Raw genomic sequence first — 21669 nt, 5'->3', positions numbered from 1 at the left:
CACTGAGAAAATCCTGTATCTAGTACTGTGAAACACCAGGATGTAAAAAGCATACTCAAAATGCCACATTCCCGCCAATTTCTGTATCTGGCAAGATTGGTGATACAGCACTTTCCAGTCAAATTTGCAATACTTAATACTCTGACTTCCAGAAACAGCCAGTTACAAGTGAGTTTAACAGGAACACATGTAATATGCCAAGTATGACTTACTTAAAATCATTGCACCTTATTCTATCTGGTAACTTTAAAATTTATTGCTTATTTTGGTTTGTAATACAGACTATCTTAAGATCTTTTCTGATTCATGCTGTTGTGAATCAATGTGAGCTAATACATTTAAGTTCTAGGTCTTTTTGTCAGTCAAAATTTAAGCGAACATTCAATTTCAGCATTGTCAACTTGAAACATAGGAGTATCTCAGCCACCTCAAAGACTGCTTGGTCATTTATTGACCACTTACTAGATGAAAGATGACTACAACACACTTTACCAACACAAAAAAACCCCTCCGTTTCCCTCTATAAAATTTAATTTTAAATCCAAAATTTGTCAACTACTAGCTTTTTAGTTCTTCAAACTATGTATTAGTAATAGTATATTTCACAAGTTAAGCAAGCCAGTTAAAATATCTTCTCAGACCCCCAATAGCCAAAAATTAAATTCCCTTGAATACATATGGTTGTAAATATGGGAATATTTGAAAACAATAGCTCACAATCTTAAGTGGCTCCAAAATAATTCAGTGAAGTGGATCAATTAAAACAGTCAGGTACTTCAGGTGAATTCAGTCAGCTAAACATGGTTTTCATTCTTTATCGTATTTATACCCTGATTGCCACAAAAGCATTAATTGTTTCTGTGTGGCTGCAGGTCTGAACAGTCCAGATAAACATTTATAAAAATACTCCAAAGAGCCCAAAGCAGTGGCAGAGCTGTTATTAATTATATTATGGGTTCCATCTTCCAGAAAACTATTTTTTTCTTATTCAAGAGAAACACGCAGTTGCTGAAGTTCACAGCAACTTTACCACAGAATGGACCCAGTGCTGTCACTGCTTACCTATCATAGTGTTAAAAAAAATCCAACAAAGAAATCACCACAATACCAATATCAAATCAATATCAAAGAAACTAATTTTAAAAAACCCCTCCAGATAGTTAAACAACCACATATCAGAACATCCAATTCCACACTGACCTCACTAGAAACAATCATATCAATCTTGTGCCACAGCATATGATCATAGAACACAACAGAAATATCAGAAGAAAGTAACACCTACATCAGATTAACCAGACAGAAAAAAAAAAATAAAAAAAAAAGGTATAACAATTTACATAAGTATTTACACCCAAACCAATGTTACAATCCAATCCAATAAGTTACATCCACTCACTGCCCACACGCCAGATAAAGGCACTCAATTAACAGGCTGTTCTTTGCTCTTGAAGAAAAATCCCTTCCATTTGTGCATACAAAAATATCACTAGGATGCTTGTAAAAGGATGCATAAATGAAAGGACAGTTTGGCTCGTAATTACCCCATCTATTTTTAGTTGTGTCAGGAATCAAAAAGGTTTCAGGAATTCCTGTTGAGATACTAATTAATCTTAACCTTTTATTTCTACTCATTCCTCATGTGACACCTACAACTTACCTACAGAGACCTCTAGCCAAAAGTGTGAGAGCAACTTCACTATCTACTCTCCACATGTCTTCAAAAGCTACTGCATTCAGAGTTCACATTCCAGTAACTTCAACGCAAGCAAACTGATGAATTAGCATTATCACCCTGACTCTCAGGAAATAATTTTCTTCAGTATTTTTGCTGTTGGATTTTTTTCTTCTCATTCAGATAGTCTTATGCATGCTAAATAATTTAAACTGCTAATTAGTAGCGTGTGTCATTATTTCCTTTTGCCTTGTGTAATCTTTCCTGCCTGCATTACTCAGATTCCCCAGTTACAACTCTCGTTTTTAAACACCAGTGTTTATATCATTTGCTACCATCATGAAACTATATAAAGAGTTGCTAGAAACCAAAAGTCAGTTTCATGCACTTTTGTGTCATCTAATTGTATTTTCAGAAAATAAATGAAGCATCATAGAAATTAACCTTCCTTTTATTACAATAATTTATAAAGCACATGACCAATGAGAAGGAGGTAGTCGAGGACCAAGATGGAAAAAGATAGCCAGAGAAGATTTCTAGAGAGAACTGAGAGGAGCCTTATGTCAAATCAAGGAAAATTAATATAATTTATGAAAAAAGGGAAAAATTAATGAAAGAGGGAAGGAAAAAAAACCCAGCAAAGTTGATCTAGGTTCAAAGTATCAGAAACATTAAGAGGAGGAAGAAAGGAAAATAGGGATACTCAGGCTCCCCAGGGAAGTGGCCACAGCATCAAGCCTGACAGAGTTCAGCAAGTGTTTGGACAATACTCCTGGGCACAAGGTGTGACTCTTGGGGTGTCCTGTGCAGGGCCAGGAGTTGGACTCAATGATCCTGAAAGGTCCCTTACAATTCAGTAGATTCCATGATTCTATGTAAGACTCAATAAGAAAAAAAATTCCCGTAGCTTTCGCTGTGAAAATGTAACTGGTCTGTGAATTATTTTGGGTTACTTTCCACAGTACTATACATACATTCACTTCCCACAAACTCCAGTTTTTCACACATCAAAACATCCTGGTGTTTCCCAGCAACTGTGTCAAACTCTTGACATTTTTACACTGACTAGACATCTCTCCCTGTACTGATTCCATCCATTCTTATCAAATTTTGTACATAATTCTGTAACATCTTCTTATGAAACCAATCAATAATCTGGAATTTCCATTTTTTCCTACACCCAGATTTTTCCTGTTACTTCAGCTGCCAATTAAACCATTCTGTCAAGGCCCATGAAAGCTGCTGTCTGAAGGCAATTACTGTTTAGCAGATCTTTCAACACCCAAAACCAGCCTAATGTTTTCTTCATTTCAAGCTATTAAGGTTAGGGCAAGATTTTTTTTGTCATGTAGGAATATAGTGCTGAATTGATTTATGAATCAAATTACATTCAGGAATCACTAACATCAACAAATGCATCAAGAAAGCACGAATTCCGTGTTTTGTGTTTGTTCCACAGTAAGACTGTGGTACTTAAATCATAATTTAAACAGAATATCAGATTCTACTAAGTTAAACAGTCTCCAAGCATTGCTTGGAGTGTTCTACAGTGAGAGTAACAAGTTCTCTCTAACAGAAGAACAGATTTGTGTATTTGGCTTTACTAAACATTTAAATAAGCTTTCATCCTTTCATGCATATACTTAACACACACTTTAAACAGAACTGTTTTGAATAGAAAGCAAATTTTTTAAGATATATTCAGTGTGCATGCTCTTCAGTGAGTCCTGTATTTATGAAAACATTCCTCATTTACTGCCCAAAAAGATGTGAAAAAATATAAAAATTAGAAGACAGAAGCTGCTACGTTCTGTCATGAAAGGTTAACAAAAAATGTCAAAACCATCTGTCAATAAATGCCTCCCTCTACCTTAAAAGTAGATATTATTATATTAATAATATTTCATTCTAGATATAATATTGCAATAGCTGGATAAACTCTAAAATGATGATATTGTCACATCCTTATTATCTACACAGCTACCTGAATTTCATTCATATGCTTAATGTACGGTACTGTAGGATGCTCACAGTGGAAGTGTAGCCTGTGATTAACAATATCCATTTCAATCCAAGTCTAGGCATGACAAAGTCTAATACTAAGCCAGAAAACCTAAGGAAAGTCACCATCTATAAACACATTTAAATGGCAAACTGATTACTCATTTTAGGAATTACACTTTGTGATTGTTGTCATACTGTTGGCAAGGAATCCAGTGTCTTGCTGCAATGAAACAGATTACTTGTCTCTATTTGGAAAACAATAAAATACCACGAAGTCAAATATCTCCAACTTCTAAATATTCAATTAGTAATTTAAGTATTTGGTTTCAGCAATAGTGGTATCCTATTTTGGGCTTACTCTTTTACCCCATGCTAAAGAGCCTTCCCCCATCAGTCTCAATAAAATTGCTACATAAGACCCAGAGGAGCCATATCCACTATGGTAAGTAACAACCTGCCTGTATTCTGCCTGGCAGAAGCCACCTAAAAAATCAGGCAAACCAATAACTGCCAGGTACTGCCAGCTCCTCAGGAATCACACAGGCATGCTTGCCTTCCCCCCTGGAACAACAAGCTCTAACTCCATTCCCACATTTAAGCAGGCTCAATCTTCATGCAGGCACAAGAGAATTCCCACAAGCCTCCAAATCAGTACGGCCTTTCCCACACAGAATTGCAAGCACAGTTGATTAGTACTGAACAAACACACTGAAAAAGCAAACCTGAATACAAATTGCTTCTGGCAAGCAATATTATCACAGCATTAATTCTCAAGAAAGTTAGAAATGTTAGCATGAAAAAAGTTTCAGGTTACAGTAGATTTTCATTATTTAAACCTTGCTTCACTACTTTGCTAGGCGAAGTAAAATGCAGATAGATGTTTGCAGACAATTTCGTCAGAATCTCAAATCAATTCTGTATGCAGAGTCTCCCAAGCCTTTCAAAACTTCTATTCAAATGCCAGATACAAACTGCTGGGAGCTGAAACCTGGTCAACCTTTTAGAACACAATTAACACTCCCTGTGCTTCCCACCTCACAAAAGCTTAGGAGTAATTCTGCAGAAAGAGAGCTTCTGCCATGCTACAGGATGAGTCAATTCCCGCTCAATAGACAGAGCATTTTAATTTATAAACCAGACTTGTTTACACACAGATGTTCAGGCAATGATTCAGGCTTCCCTTGATATACTTTCTTCCACTACACTTTATGCTACTTTTCTCCAATTTCAAAATAATCTAGATTCTCTCACTGCTTGCTCATAACGTTTTTCTTCTTCACAGGGAGCTGACAGAAAAACAAATGTAAAAAAAGCGTAATATAAGCTGATTTCAACTAGCAGGGCTTTGATTACACAGTCTACACTTTCCAGTGTACTCAGAGGTATTAAAAAGAAGTATTTGGTTAAACTAAGTTATTTTCATATTTAATTAGCTCAATAACCAATTTAACTGCTCTCAGAACAAAATTACATATAATGAATTTTTGGTAGCAAAGTTAATCATAGCCAAAGGCTTCAGCTACTTTCCACATTACATAGGAAAACCCATGTCTTAGTGTTAAAATCTGCTCGAAGCTGCAACTTTGTATTGAGCTCATGTAGAAATATATCCAATATACACTGGATATATTCAGTATGAAGCCAATAAAGGGCAAAAATATGTATGAAATAAACCATCTAACAGATGCATTACATCAGATATGTGCCAGTAATTTTTTCTGAAAGACTAAATATTGCCTTCTAATAATTTTTAAGGTCCTCAGGCACCTAATTTTTTTCCCTTCAAAATAAAACCGTTGAAAGTAAGAGTGTTCCCCTGGCTTCTATGAAAATACTCTTGAAATAAATTACTTCAAATAAAAAGCATTTGTCAAACCTTATATAAAACTTCAGGAAAATGTTCTCTTCTTGTAAAATTTGCATTCCCATACATAACTATGCTAGTTGTGCCAGTTCTTCACTACTGTCATCACAAACTGAACATTTATTACTTAAAGAAAAGATGTATGAGGGTAAGATTCCAAAGATAATACTCTAGAAACTCTGGAGTACAGAACTCCCATGAACAGGCTTAAAAGGAGTCTGCTGTCAGTGAGAAATAACATCTATTACTTTCATCACTGTCTAGTAAAATCTCTATTTAAAAGAATTAAAAATTCACTAATCTTTAGCACTGAATTATATAATTCAATCAGTAGCTTGATAAGAGGACTTCTTTTTTGTTTATGCTATCAGCTGAAAGTGTAAACTCCTGAAAGGGTCACTGGCTCAAATATTACCAGAGATGTAACTTGAGAGACCTCTGTTTTGTCTGCGAAAAGGAAAAAAGGCCGTGCTTTAACAATTCTTTAATAAAAATAATAAAACCCAGCTTTACAATTCCCCCTGTATTCAAAATAGTTAGTTACAAATGATATGAACATTTTGAAATTAGAACAGAAAAGTCTGTTTTCTGAAGTACTCACTACTGAAAAAAAAAATAAAATATTAGCTTACAAGCAACCAAAAATCTTTTCAGTATACCTTACGTTTTGCAATGAACCTCTAGGGAGACAAAGCAGTATCAACCACCAAGTATATTCTTAAACATCTGTATTAAAACAGCAGTTGTGATACAGCGAATATGTAAGTTTACATGAATACTTCTTTTTTTTTAGAGTTAGTTTAAAAATAAAAGGCCAGTAATTGTAGTAGCCAAAAATTGAATCTGAATGAAAAGAGTCTCCCAAGCCTGATCAGTTTGATAAATCAAACCTAATTAAGACATACATGCTTATGAAAAAGAATGTCCAGAGGAAATGTCACTATAGAAGACACTGAAGTTTATTGTTCTCAGGGTAGAATCCTAAACATTTAATTCTGAATGCTTAGATTTTCTATTCTGAGTTTATAACCTGAATGCAGTAGATTCAGGACACACTAAGGAGCCTGCCCATACAATGGCATTTAATGGATAGTCACAGAAGTTGGTGGCAATTCAAATGAATGTAACAGTCAAACACAACTTTGATTTGCAACAGAAACTAACAAAGCAGAACTCAGCATCTCAAACATTCTGACCTGCTGCTCCGACTGTCTCAGTTTTCAGTAACTAGAGGTCAGTTTTAATAAACAGTATCCTTAAGGATGGACATTGACAAGGGATTTTGCTAGTTATAGTTCTAAGTGTAAAAGTAAGCATCTGACTTACCTCCAGAAACTTCACCAGCATTGTCAAAAAGCGTTGTTTTTTTTAAAAAAAATAAAAGAACAGTCATTCTAGTCATGTATTATGAATATGGAACTGTTTTCACTTTCACATGTCTCTGTCCCCAGCCATTTAAAGTATTTTTTCCCCTAATATTCCTACAGGTACTGTAACAAATTTTTTTTACAGCTGCGATTCCAAACCACTGTTTGCCAGCACAGACAGATGTGATCATCAAACACCACTGGCATGTTTTTGTGTAGAGGCACGTTTTAGAGGAAACAGGACTCAGCCAAGGAATTTACTCCCAGAATACAAAAACAAAGATGGCTGGTCAGCCTTCTATTTTGAAAGGCAGAGCAACTTCATTTCCTCACATATGCTAAATACATTCCATTTCAACATGCGTGTCAGCACCAGAACTTTACATTTGTTCAACACAGTGCTTTTAATAGAATATAAAAGTTAAGCATCTTATAATTAAGGTGGCAATAATAACAGGGCTTACTCAACAAGACAGTACAGTGTATTATCCAATGTCATTAACATCACTTTATTAGTGAAACAGAACATTTAAGCTTTTCTATTGGAAAACAAAGCTTATCAGACAATATTTCAAAGCCTAAAAGGTAAAAAAAAATTACAAATATGTAATATTATACAGCATGTAAATTTAAAAAAATATCCTGATCACAAGACAAATTTTTTCCCATCTGATATTTTCCTCAAACTTTGTGCAGGAACCAAGAACAGGGTTTTTCTAATTCCTTTATAGCTATACTATAAAAACCGAAAAATTGAGAGTTGAAGAAATGGAATTATCTATTTATTGTAACAACTCTGCACAAGTCAAAGGTCAAGACTGGTACTAACTGAAAGCATGTCTTTCATGAAACCTTATGTTTCTGCTTGCAAGGTGAACAGGATTCTAGGAACAAGTAAGCTGGAACAAGTAGGTCAGAAACCATAAATCAGTTCAAATCATCTAATGCAGAGTGAAGTGCAACAGACTTAAAGCTGGTACAGAGGATGAAGGCACAGAGTTCTTCAAATTTAGAACTGCATAGCTGCTTGCTCTATTTGAAACTACCAATTGTAAGAAAAAAATTCTGTGCATCATAATGAGATGGCTTCCCCATGAAGTAAAAACAAATGATGCTCTCTCATCACACTGTTCTAGGGGAGATTCTTGTCTAAAAGTAGAAGGAAATGGAAAAAAAAAATCAACAGAGCTGACCAAGGCTGCCACAAGTCAGCAGTCTGATGCTGTTGGGCTTCATACCCCTCTCCAAAATGAGATAATGGCAGTGTGTTAAAGAGCACAGGGCTGACTCCCTATGGGCACATCAATGCCTATTTTATGGAATTAATTTCAGACAAGGGAAATGTAAAAAAATGTTTTGCTTATCCATCATTGGACAACCATCACTATAAGCCTTCTTTTAACTGGTGTGCAAGTTAGTAGTTTTTTCTCTACCTAATGAAAGGTGTATTCAGACTAAGCAAAAAAATGCCTTGGTCTTAATAAAGTTACACATTCATTAGCTTTTGATGAATGCCTGCAACCCCTTTCCCCTCCCCAATAATCTCCTTCAAGTACCCCTAGGCTCTAATCACAGTATTCTCAGTAATTAAGGTTTTGATTTTAAATTTGTTGAAAGCTGCCTAGAGAGATGTTCTGATTACCAGCTGAGCCTAAAATACAAATGATTTGAGGATTTCCCCTGGTTTCTGAGGGGAATCTGTCAGCAAGTTGTAAGATGTGATGCCAGTTCAAGTGTTTTGGCCACATGACAAGGATTCCAAATTCATTACTTCTTTCACAGGATAACACAGCAAAGCAAAATTCTCTGCAGAGTATATCTGGATGGTTTATTTTCCAGCATGTCAGTGTTTCTATTTTCTCTCTGATTCTGCAACCACTAGAGAGGCAGGAAAAATACATGGACAGTTTATTCAAGTATTTAGTACCATGCAGCTTTCATGCAAGATTGACACTGCTTTAGTAATTTTTCCTTCCCACAACCAATAAGCTTTCTTTGATAATTAGCATGGGTAAATCAAGTTCGCAGGTACAAATTATGCTCACAAAATACACATAAAAAATTAACCTGCATCTCTTATCTCCTCCAAATTTTGTGAAAAAAAATCTCAAATATTGACTTTTCTAAACAACACTGACTCTAGAGAAAGGAAAGGGTTTTCAAAAAAGAATTAGCGTATCCTAACCTGCCGTGAAAAAAATAGTATTAGTTCTGTATTTTATACTTTCATGTTCATTAGCATTTTGAAGTACAACCTGCAAAGAGAGAAGCCATTTGAGAAAATGAAAAAAGGTGGTTATCATTAAATGCACTGCAAGACTAGGGAGTTCATCTGTAAGTATAATTCATCAGGAAAAAGAGGCAACAGTCAACAGCAAGAAGCGTACTTGTGCCCCAGACTAACGGATCTCATTCATTCCTTCTTTTGTCTGCAATCGCCATGCCTTCAACCAGCTTCCAAATCATTATTTTTACAAGAAAGATCTTATTGGTGTGCATCATAATCAAGGATTATGAAATTATTCCTACTTCATCAACAGTGGTTAACACCAAAGTCTGAAAAATTTAAACTAATGACCAATACAAATCACCGCAGGAAAGCAACTGAGGTGAAAATATTAAGAATGGATGGCATGAAAATTATTTTTCTGTAGAAAATTACTTGTCACTCAACACTGGTTTACAACCTCTATCATATTGTTTCGTACACAAATACATTATAATACGATAACATTCAAATACATTTCACACTAACTGCAGTATTATCCCATTAAATTCTCAATGGTCAAGTACTTTATGTTTAAAAATTATGAGAGAACCAACTTCGAAGTTGTGATGGGCATTTAAGTGCTGACTGGATCGATTTCTACTTTTTAATGTGCACGAGGCTTTATCTGATCTGCCATACTTGTCCTTGTTGAAGGTAGTTTTCTTTTCTTACTAAACTCAAAAAAACAGGTGACTCACTCAGGTGATCTCAGTCCTTCTAATCTTTTTCTTAAATACAAAACTCCAGTAACTCCCACTGCCTATTCTTATGTGAATCGTCAAAAAATATATTAGAAAAAAAAAATTAAAAAAAAAAAAAAATAAGGCATGGAGAAGAGGGGAAATCAATCCAAAAATATATCCCCAGAATAAACCTGCCCAAGCTGTCTAGAGAAATGACTCCCCACAGGACAGGACAGGTTTTGAAGCATGGTGGTAGGAGGACACTACACCTAGCAGCCACCTGGACATGGTCCTAGGAAAGATGGACACGGTAACTCTGCCTGAGGAGTGAACCTCCACCACTCCGATTCTCAAACAGACATTTTACAAACTCCAAAACCTACAGCAATAAGGCAAAGGACAGTGACAGTATTACAGCAGATTATGAAAACAAGAGACATTAAATGAAATTTGGAAGTAACACATTTATAAGCTCTGCGAGGGAAAAGATGTTTAACTGGGTAGACATTAACTTTCTATTATAATTGTTATGTACTACATATGTATCAATAGAATGCATTATGTGGCTGATCATGTAAAGAAAAGAGTTATCCCAAAAGAGAAGGAACTATATTTCTGGGAATGAAGAGGAAACATTCAAAACTACCATGGAGATATTGGTGTAACTACAGCAGCAGTAGGCAGAGGTAGAGGGAAATAGCTAGAAAATAAACCTAGAAAAACAGAGTTACCATGAGAGCAACCTGACATTCAGGAAGGCTCTATCATGCAGTTTCCCTACTCATATGGGCAGAGCATGCATATTACAAGACAAGGCAAGAACAGCCCTAATTACTTTGCAACTCCACCTAAACACTAAACAAAACCAGAAACACTGTGCTTTTTGGTTCACTCAGATAGAAGTGACTGCCAGAAATACATTTAATTTTATTTCCCCCCTCCCTCCACCCCAGTCCACACTCCATGCACAAATCATTACTTCGGCAATTCAATATAAGAAAGCTATTAGTAAGACCTTTGAGGTTAACAAGTCTTTCCTAGAAAAATATGTTTAACTTCCATTTTTACCTTTACCTTGTAAAATGTGACACAATTTAAAGTTACTTAATTACTTATAAAGTATTAAAAATACTTTATAATTAATTGCTAGTTAGACTCCCAGTTGCAGAATTATGGTACATTTTACTTCTTCAGGACAGCCTGCATTATTTACTAAGTCTGTGTAAGACACTAGATAAAAATAAAGCGTAACAGTAAGAACACAACAAGTAAGAATGAGAGACATGATTTTATCTCCTATTAGAAAACAAAATTACGCATCTGAAACTACACTGCCCTTCAAGACCTTACCTTCTTTTTGTCCCTCATTGAGCCCTTCCCTCGGACCATTATCTTGCATCCTGTTTCTGCCTCAAGCTGTTTAGCTGTTAGTCCTCTGGGCCCAAGGATTCTTCCAACAAAGTTAAACTGAAAGAAAAAAAAAAATTTCTATAAAATCGAGTAAAGAAAATTAATTTAAAATTTCACAAGATGTATTTCTAGGTCTAAAAATATCCAGTGTTTAATGGCTTAGGACACCACACTAAATGCCTGAGGCTGAAGAAGTTAGGTGCTGTTTTCATACATTAAGGACCCACGTGACCCCACCTTTGGGGATACAAATTTCAGGTGAAACTATGTCTTTCAGATGCAACATCAGGTAGTCCACATCAGCTGCAGTCCTTATTCCTCCTCATGAAATTGTACAAGCTCTTAGAGAAACTCTGAGCTGCTTTCCCTCACCACAAACGTGTCCAGCCATGCAGGCCAACACGGTGCACCTGCCATGGCAAGGAAACCCACAGGGGCTGGGTGCATGACCAGACATGCACACAGATTCCATGTGGTGGGAATGCTCCGGTCCCACAACGGCACGGGACCTTCGGGAAAGGCCACCACGCTCACTGCTCAGCTGCTCCCTGCTAAGGAGCCTGGAGACAGCATTCTCCTTCCTCAGCCCATGTAGTTCTGCTGGGCTCAATCTGGGAAGGACAGGGAAAATAACTCCTCTCTATCTACTCATGCCATGTCATTCCCTTCAGAAAAAACAAATGAGGGCTCTTACACGTTTATTTAGGCTTCTTAGGCAACATTTCTTTAAAAATTGTCAAACATACACATATATATAAAATATTTGCATATATAAAACTTTATGTGTATATGCAGACACAACAAAAGCACATCACTTTTTTTTGTAAGCTGTATCATTTACTCAGTTGTACAAACAAATAAAGCAAGCATTCCATGTTTAACTGGCTGACTTCAGCAGACAGACCCCCACATACACTCAACACAGTAATACCACCATTTAACCATACATAACATTATTTCAGTTATTTTCATGAGCTTTTTCCCTTTCATTAATTTCAACCACGCATTCTGAAAAGCAAGACATAAATTAAAAAGGCACTAAGTGATGGTAGCACTGAGAACACAGAACAGTACTCTGTGACAACTGCAGCACAAAGATGAAGCACCAGTTTAAACGACAGATAAACTAAGAAATTTCACACTGAACATTAAATTCTAAGAAGAAATTAAAAGAACAGAAACTTGCTGTAGCACTCTGCTCTGGATATTTTAGATCCCGGTAAACAAAGTTATTCAATGGAATTGTGAAGCAGTTGTTGGCTTTCATTTCCTCAGCTAATTAAAATTGGGCTTGAGTACTAAAACTCAACGTATTTGAAATCCTTATGAAACTGCAAAGACCAGAAATGATTTAAGAGTAAGCAAAAATTATGAATGCCAGCAAATTAAAGTTCTTTAAGAAAATTAACAGTGTTTCATAGCAGCTAAACTATTCTGGGAATATATACTCCCAAAGTTATTTTGTACTGCAAGCTTAGAAAACAAAAACATATTATGAAGTCTGAATTAACTACAGGGAGGTGAGGGGGTGTGGAGTAAAGACAAAAGGAACTTGTGAACACACACAGAAAACTGTGAATCAAAAGAAATTAAAGAAACATTCACTAAGCCTTGAAAAAGCAATGAACTAGTTACAAGTAGTAGTACAAGCTGTGAATAAAACCTTACATGTCACACATTTCATGTTTAAATACCAAAATTGTACCACTGTCTTACAGGAACAGTATCTTACTTGCTTTTCTCCACAAACACACTTCTGCACACTAAAACTTTAGATATCTATGCCATTCCACCAATAATGCTAAAATAATATTGAGAAGCTGACTTTAAATCAGGATTTTAACCAACACACAAGATGACTATTGTTATATTCTTTATCTTCCAAGGAAAACAGCAGTCTCTAAAGTTTTGTTAATTTGGATCATGAGTAGAAGAATAAGCCAATAATAACATACTTTGGATAAAAAATAAATTAAATAGAACTATACAGGATAAGAAGAAAACAAAGGGAGGAATCTGTATTACCCTCAAGTTTGCAAATTTATTCATGTTGTCTGAATATTATTTAGAGTTTCTAGTTGAGAAATCAGACTTAAAACTGCAACACAATCTGTCAAATGTTAAACCAGTTCCACTACCAGTTACGCTCAGGAAATGCTCCTTATAATGAGCCTTCATAAACTGTTCCAAGGCAGCTCGACCCTGCCTTTTCTTTCCAAAACGTCTGTATTAACACGTATCTGCACCTAGTGCTTGTCATACCTGTCAGGCCAGCTAGACTATCAAACAGAACTATCAGAACGAGACATCCGACAAATTCAGAAGACCATTCTTAACATTTAACTCTATTTCTCGTGCTCTTTGTCTCATGTTGTCACCCAATCATCACTGCATTGTGTTTCTCTATAAATAATACACCTGTATTCAGGAATACTGTTTATTCTAACATTTGGACAGAGACAAAGCTAAGAATATTTGCCTTTAATTTCTGGAAGTGTTTCTCGCTTGGCATTTGTAGGATTCACCTCACCCCCGGAGAATTGCTGGTATAGAAACAGCAGAGGCTCAGAAATCAATTCGATCAATTTAAGGCTGCACTACTTTGAATATACCTAACCTCACACACATTGAAAAGTGAGATTATTTTAAAAATTAAGCAGAAGTGTCTCAGGCTACGATTAACTGCTTTTGCATTAACAACACAGAAAAAGCTATCCAATGAAGTCAGTCTCTCCTTCCACAACAATTAATATCTCTCTACACTCAATGTATTTTATGCATGTAAAAATTTCACTGGTGGTATTTCACAACTGTTTTCCTGAGTTTTATTTTCATGTGATCAAATTTTCCTCAACTCAAAATCAGAACTAAAGAAACAGCCTCCAGAAGAAGGTGACACAGAAACCCAAGAGCATCCTAAAAGTCAAGAATTACAAATGTTTAGTGGAAGCCAGGTGCTGACATTCCAACCAGTTACACCCTTGTTGTTCTCCCTCTTTCTCTGCATCAATCACCCTCCCGTTCCCTTAGTTTGCTAACTTTTTGTTTGAAGTTTTCAGCATGTACGAAACACTACTGGATCTTGCCTGTAAGATAGTTGTTGCCTTTTTTTGAGAAGATGTCAAAAACACACACCCTTAAAGAAAAGAGACAAACCACCTGTCTCAGGAGACTTCACATGAGGATCTTTGTTACTGTCTTGGGTTGCAATGCAAGCTGTAACCAGAAGTATGTATTCTATTACCAGCTGTTAAAACCAGCTGGGGCAGTGTTCTTTATCTCTTCCAGGACCCATCCTCCCTCCAGGGCGATACCTTCTGTAAATGGGCCATTGAGTCTCACTGCATGACTGATAAATTCCATCATCCCATTGTCAGATGTTCCACCCAGGGGGAGGAGCCAAGCATTCCTACCTGGATAGGATCTGAGACTTGGAACACCACAGTCAGCCTTTCTCCACGGGATTCCCAGAGAAAAGACCGAAGCCATCTACGCAACAATCGGACCTCCAGAGGAAAACTACACCCTTCTACAGGATCACTGCTTCAACAGAACCACATCTGTAACCACATCTGCAGGAGCACTGCAGCCACCATTTAATCAGACTGCTACCAACAGCCTGACCAACAGGGTGAGGTTGTATTCTGACTCTGTCAATGTTTTTTGCACTACTGTATTTTAACATTTCTATTAAGTTGTAAGGTTTTTTTTTTATTATTTATACATACTAGTAAAGAATTGTTATTCCTACCCCCATGTCTTTACCTGTGAGCCCTTTAATTTCAAAATTAATAATTCAGAGGGAGAGGGTTTATGTTTTTTATTTCAAGAGAGGCTTATGCCTTCCTTAGCAGACACCTGTCTTTTCAACCCAAGACTCAAAGTGTTTAAGCGGAAACAAAAGTACTGGGAAAAAGAAGCTCTCCAAATCTTAAATGTTTCCACTTACTCTGGGATATTAATGATAATTCTGTAGCAATTGACACTCCCAAGAGTCAGCAAAATTTCCATGTGGTGACCTTCCTAACAAGTCTGCTGCATAAGAAACCCCCTGATAAAAACACCTTGTATTCCCAGAACAACTATTTCCTAAGCAGAACAGGTGCTTTTATAGTTCTCACCAGTCCCCACACCCAGAACAAAAGCAGTAAAGAAAAGTAAGAATGAACCAGGCCATGACTCAGAGCTTCTGATTAATAAGAGACTACAAAGAAGTGTGTCTGGCTTTTACAGTATGGGAAATGCAGTGTTTAAGGATCTTTTCATGCATGTTAAAATCTGAAGAACTTCAGGCAGCAAAGTACTACTAAATTTCATACTACTATTGTAACTTTTGTATTTTGTGTTTTCCTTTGAAATATGAAAATAAGATGTGGCAAGAACTAATTTAACTTACAAAAAATATTCTTTACTTCATTAAGGGAAATGAATTTGAAAAAATCCAATTTGATTAAAATATCCAAATCTAGGAAGAAAGAACATAAACACATGCATTTGATCAAACAATTATTTAACTCAATTAAAAACTCATTTATTCTACCATCTTATTAGCAAATGTTCCAGTGACTTACTAAACATTGATTTTGCAGAGTCAGTTACTTATCACTGGAAAAAAGCCAAAACTATTTAGCTATTCCAAGCTATTCCTCAAGTCTATTTCAACTTTAAGAAACCAAAAAAAAGTTTTTAGAAGTTTTTTAAAACGCTTTTCCTTAGGTACAATGTGTATTTGAGTATTTTTCATAAACAGCCTAAATATTATTTTAAAGAAAGTCTCAAGAAAAGATCAGAAGTTATAAAAAACCAAAAGATGCTCTACCCTTCATGCTGACCTTAAGCATAATTTTTAGATAAAATAAGCAGCCAAATTCATAAAAATATTATGAACACACAATAAAGGAGAGCTTTCTTTCCTAATGATTCATAACAAATGCTTTGCAATGTATCTATGTTTCTGGTAATCCAGCATTTGTTTTCACCTTCTGATCCCCAGCTTAGAAAAATAACAAATTCTATTATTTCCTTTACAAAAACTTTCACTGTAATTACAGCTGAGTACTTCTAACCATAAATGTCCACTCCTGATGATTTTATTCAATTCTTAACCTCATGTACAAAGCAGCTTCAGTATAGTTATCTCATATGTGAAAACAAGTTCTCCGTTTTGAGACCACTTTTACATATAATTCCTTTTCTTTTTTTTAAATCATAATGGGACAAAAACTTCACTTCTCAATTCATGAGCAGCCTTTCCTTCCCTTGTCTGTATTTTCCCCAGTTTTATCTTACAGCCTAGTTATGTTAGACATAACTGCCAGCTGAAAGTGGATTTTCATAAGAAGAGAAAACTGTATCTCACATTCAGCCTTCTCCTTGGTCAAATCAGTTTTCAGTCTGCATGCTGATACATTAAACAAACTAAAGAATCCAAAAAATGTTGTTTAAAATGTCCTGGTGGTTAGTTTGCTTTTTGAAGACATTGAGAGTAGCTTTTCCTGCTCATTTCCCTTTCATATGATTTTCCACACCAAATAAAAAGCATCTGAAGACCAGGACTCTGCATAGTTCGGTGGTTAAAATATGTCATGGTTAGAAAGCAACTGAAAACTGGATATTACAATGTAGAACATCTGGTCGTTTTATCTTAAGCAGCAAGGCTAGCAAGTCAGTTTAGCCACTTCAAAACAAACATTCTATGTCTTCAGACTGCAGTAGTCATACTCCAAGACCATTTAGGAGATAACTTAATCTGACAGAGTCACAGGCTAAATTGCCAACCACAGAAATGGAGTACACAAATGGAAGAGATACAAGGGAACTGCAAGACAACGAAGGCATTCAAAACAAAGCATGATGAATTTTTATGACATGCACAATGGTGTTTGTTTAATGCGAGTACTCTTTGGGAGCAAGATCAACATTTACTCCAAGGATTAATAAATTTCTTAAAAATACAATTAAATTCAAGTATATATTTCCAAGCATGCTTTATACAAAGAAAATCATCTAATCCATTCAATTATATTTATATGCAAACTGGAAATACTAAAGCAGAAGATAAAAAATAGCTCTATGCTCACAAAAATACAAGAATGGACTCTGAACCCAATGAAGATTTCACTCGCCCATCAAAATTAGCAAATTTAGGTGTTTTTTTTTTCCCATTGTCTTATTTTCAAAGAAATATTGTTTTATGACACTGGTAATGCAGTTATTTTTTTGCATTTCTTAGAAAATCTTGCACTGCTCTCAGCCACGTCTTAGACAATCATTAAAAAAAAATCAGATACGCATGGTTGATTTGATTTTCTGAAAGCCTCTAACTTGAAACAAGTATAAAACCACTTGAAGTATTAGAAAACAAAATACTGCATATTAAACCCTAAGATTTTATGCTTTCAGTTAGGCAGTTTAGTGTTTAATAAAGAAAACAAAGCTTGTAGCATAAAATTATAGATAGGTACCTTTAAGAATGAATTTCTGAGAAAGCCATCTCAAACATTTTGTAGGAAAAAAGAAATGGCAAATAGGTAATTTACCCTACTACAGGATACTGCTTATCCTATCTAGCAGTAACACTTTCCAGTATTTATTCCATTAGTATATCATGACCATATAACCATTTCCACAATAACAACTTTGTCAAAAAAATTGACTTTTGGTTGTTGCTTTGGGTTTTTTTCTTGTTTTGGGTTTTTTTTTTTGTGGGGAGGGAGATGTTTGGTTAGTTGGGTTTTTTACAAGCACAAAAACACTACAGCTGTAGTGATGTGCATTTCTGTACATGTAAATGTACAAACACAAGCACATATTGTTAAGGGAACTAGCATTTACACCTGTACACATGTAATTTGTCAGTAAAGTAGCAGTTATGGATTAAATACATAACCTTCCAGTTAACATTTACAGCCCCCACCTTCTTTCAGTCAAAGTATTTTCTTTAAATATTTGAAAGTATTGCCACTATCTCCTCCCATACAGAAGATGATACCACTACATTTTTTGGTAGGTTGGGATTAACAGAACAGAAAGTTTTTTTTTCCATGAAGCCAAAACCTCAGATATATTTCATGTCTTTTAAAGTATTTTCAGAGATTCAACACCACACTTATCTCAAGAGAAAATGGCTACATGGATTTTGTTGAAGCAGTATGAATTACTACCAAATAAAAACAAGTGCCTCCCATACACAACTTACTCAGTGACCACATTATAGATTAACTAAAAACAAAGGCCAAATTTACATAAACAGTCACTTGTATATATTTCAGAAATCAAGAGGGAAAAGTATAATGTTTCAGTAGTAATGATGAAATTGTGAAATCTTTCATTAACTGCATTAACATGTAGTCTGAGGATTAAATGTGCTGTGGCGGATTTGGCAAGTTTGTAATATAGTTAAGAAAAACAAATTATCTGATGAGATTTTAAGGGGAGGAGAAGCTGACAAAGCAGATGGTATTATCATTGTCAATACAGTGTACACAGACAATAGTAACCACATTTAGAAGTTAGTTTTTGCATACAAACTAACCTTAGGTAGTTGTTAAGACTGCTAGTGACAACACGTGAAGTTGTTTTCCCAAGTCTCTACCAAACCCACCTAACAGAAGAGCTCCTGCAGACAACAATGCATGAGAAACATTCTCTCTATCCCTCAATTTGGCATGTTTTCTAAGCAAAATAACCAAGTAAAGGCCAAAGTACACATGTAGTAAATATCATCATGACACATATAATCTGTTTATGTCAAATATATCCACTTACATTTACTGTGTGTAAAATACATTTACTTACATTACTGTGTGTATCTGATATATACCATTCTAATACTATAATCAAACCTAAATTAGAATTTTTGAAGCATTTAAGTGATGAAGTAGTAAATTAGAAATGCTGTGCTGTAAGCAACTTATACATACAAATTATCATTAAATAATCTCTTCATCACTTAAACACAAAAATAAAATGATTAAGGTACTGGAGAATAAAATACAGAGCATCAACCATCAGAAAATTAGGATCTGTCATATTTTCAATTAGGTACTTTTGTGCTAGATAAACAAAATCAAAACTTCTAGCACATCTGTTGAACTACCTCTGAGATTACTTCAAGTGTAAGCAATTTAATCCCAACATTCAATAAAAGGGTCACTACAGCTGAAATATTTAAAGTAGTTGTAATTCTCCAAAATTTGAGTGGACACGAAGAGGATAACAACATCTTCAAAAGAAGATAATGAAAAGATTTTTTTCTTTTCCTTAGTGTATTAAATGGCTGAAGCATAATTTTCAGTACATATGTAATGCACTCAGACTGGTTCCATCTTTATTTAGTACACTGCATACATTTTTAACAAAGATTATAGGGTTGGGGGCATTTTGGGGTGGTTTTTTTTTAGTTCTTTAGGTTTTTTTAGTTTAGTTGAGTTACCATAATCGCTTTTCAACATCAAAGCCAGATAACAACTTGTCTTGTTATGGGAAAGAGCTTATAATTATTGTGGGAGTAAAACCAGCTTGGTCTAGTTCAAAAACACCAGTAAAACATGTATTAATGCAAAAACAAAGGACATGAACATAACTGTCATACATTACTAAAACATAGTATTTGTGCAACAGAAGAACAAAGTGTTCTTAACTGAATGTTAACATTCAGTGTTTTGAAGTTTGATATACTAGACAAGAAATATCAACATCTGGAGGAAAGTAACACATTAGGGCAAAGGTTTTGCCTATTACTCACTGCAGAGGTTCCAATGAAAAATTCAGCTAGTAACAGAGGAAATGAGTTCTCTGCCTACAAATATCTGTATCTATTACTCTTTCCCAGTACTACATTTAAGAATTGCATAATGCAGTTAGTGTAGGAGTAATTTTGGTAACATGTTAAATTCCTTTAAATTACATTCTATTCAGCTGGGTTTTTAAGCACAGCTTCTGAAGTCAATTAGAACAGTACAGATTCTATGGGATGTCCAGAAAGGAGAAAGATCTCCAGTAGCTTTATCAAACTTATTAGTTAGCACTATGAGGAGCAGGAGAGAACAACTTAAGTCTGTCTTCTAAGTACTGGGGTATTTATGTTTCATGGCATGCATGAGTCAGACCACCTCAACGTTGTTTAACCTCTAATTCACCTCATCTAGAACACTGGCACCATCAGCACAACTCAAACACTGAATTGTTCACATTATATTCAGAACCAAATAAAATCTCCTGAATGAACACACACATGCTGCAAGTCAGTTGGCTCACAAAAACCGAGCATAGTATTTAGCATTTGTTGCAGTCACTAAACAGACCTTGCCTACATACTACTCTTTAATAATCTTAATGATCTTTAATAAGAAATGCTGATACAAATTTATCTATGTTTTCCAGTAAAACTTTATTAAGAAGACAGTAAACCATCAGTGATGAACAGTAGCAGCTTGTTCTCGCTATAGGATTAAAACTGCTGCCTTCCCTTCTCAGACGTCAGCAATATGCATTTAGTGGTTTAAAGGATGGATTACCGTAACAAGCAGTTTGGTCTACCTTAAAAATTACTCGTCTATTATTTCTTACTGGTGATATTCTCTAAATAACATTAAAACAGGTGGCACAATAAATTAGAACTTTTAGGATTTTTTAATATGACAAATCATGATTTGTTGCAATTTAAGATTTTGCCACTTCAACTATGTCTGTCTTTACTAGAATCACAAGTACTAAATTCTCAAAGGACAACCCTGAGTCCTATTCCACTATTAAGTTCTCTTTGCTAGTACCTGTATTCTGGCACTGTAACATTACTTAACAAATGAAATACTACATTCAGTTGTGTTCTGGAATGTGCCAAAATAAACAGCACACCATATAATTTCAGATAGAAAACAGAGGTTACATTAACTGGGTGATTAATTTTAATAGAAATATTGCTTGCAACAATAAAAATTAAATTGTTTTTATGAAGCACCACCATACAATTAAAGCCCCAATGCAATGGCAACACAACCATCTTAAAATAAATATATCAACTTATTGCATTTCATAATATTATAGAATAGTTAGGGTTGGAAGGGAACTTGAAGTATAATTCCAAACTCCTGCCAGAGGCAGGGACACCTGCCACCAGACCAGGTTGCTCAGAGATCCATCCAACCTCGCCTTGAACACTTCCAGGGATGGAGCATCCACAGCTTCTCTGGGAAACCTCTTCCACTGTCTCAACACCCTAAGGGTGAGGAATTTCTTCCTAACATCTAATTTAATTCTACCCTCTTACCCTCTTTCAGTTTAAATCCACTCCCCCTTGACCTATCCTAAAAGACCCTCTCCAGCTCTCTTGTAGGTTCCCTTCAGGTCCTGTAAGGGTGCTACAATTTACATGCCGTAATTCTGCAATGTTAGTT

General features: G+C 35.4%; 1 protein-coding gene across 11 annotated transcripts in view; it reads right to left on the bottom strand.

Annotated features, from left to right (window-relative positions):
• The window catches only part of QKI (QKI, KH domain containing RNA binding), a 147758-nt gene that overhangs the window by 72860 nt on the left and 53229 nt on the right, over positions 1 to 21669 (bottom strand). For all 11 annotated transcript variants that reach the window (XR_001520275.3, XM_033512643.1, XM_033512645.1 and 8 more), the window contains exon 3: positions 11213 to 11329. Coding sequence is in view for 10 of the 11 variants with exons in the window: in XM_033512643.1 (XP_033368534.1) it covers positions 11213 to 11329 (117 nt within the window). In the remaining variant the exon portion in view is untranslated. The remainder of the gene's footprint in view (positions 1 to 11212; positions 11330 to 21669) is intronic.

This window comes from Parus major, chromosome 3, assembly GCF_001522545.3.
Source record: "Parus major isolate Abel chromosome 3, Parus_major1.1, whole genome shotgun sequence".
Lineage (NCBI taxonomy): Eukaryota > Metazoa > Chordata > Aves > Passeriformes > Paridae > Parus > Parus major.
The sequence above is the reverse complement of the archived record's forward strand: the minus strand, read 5'-3'. Positions and strand labels throughout refer to the sequence as shown.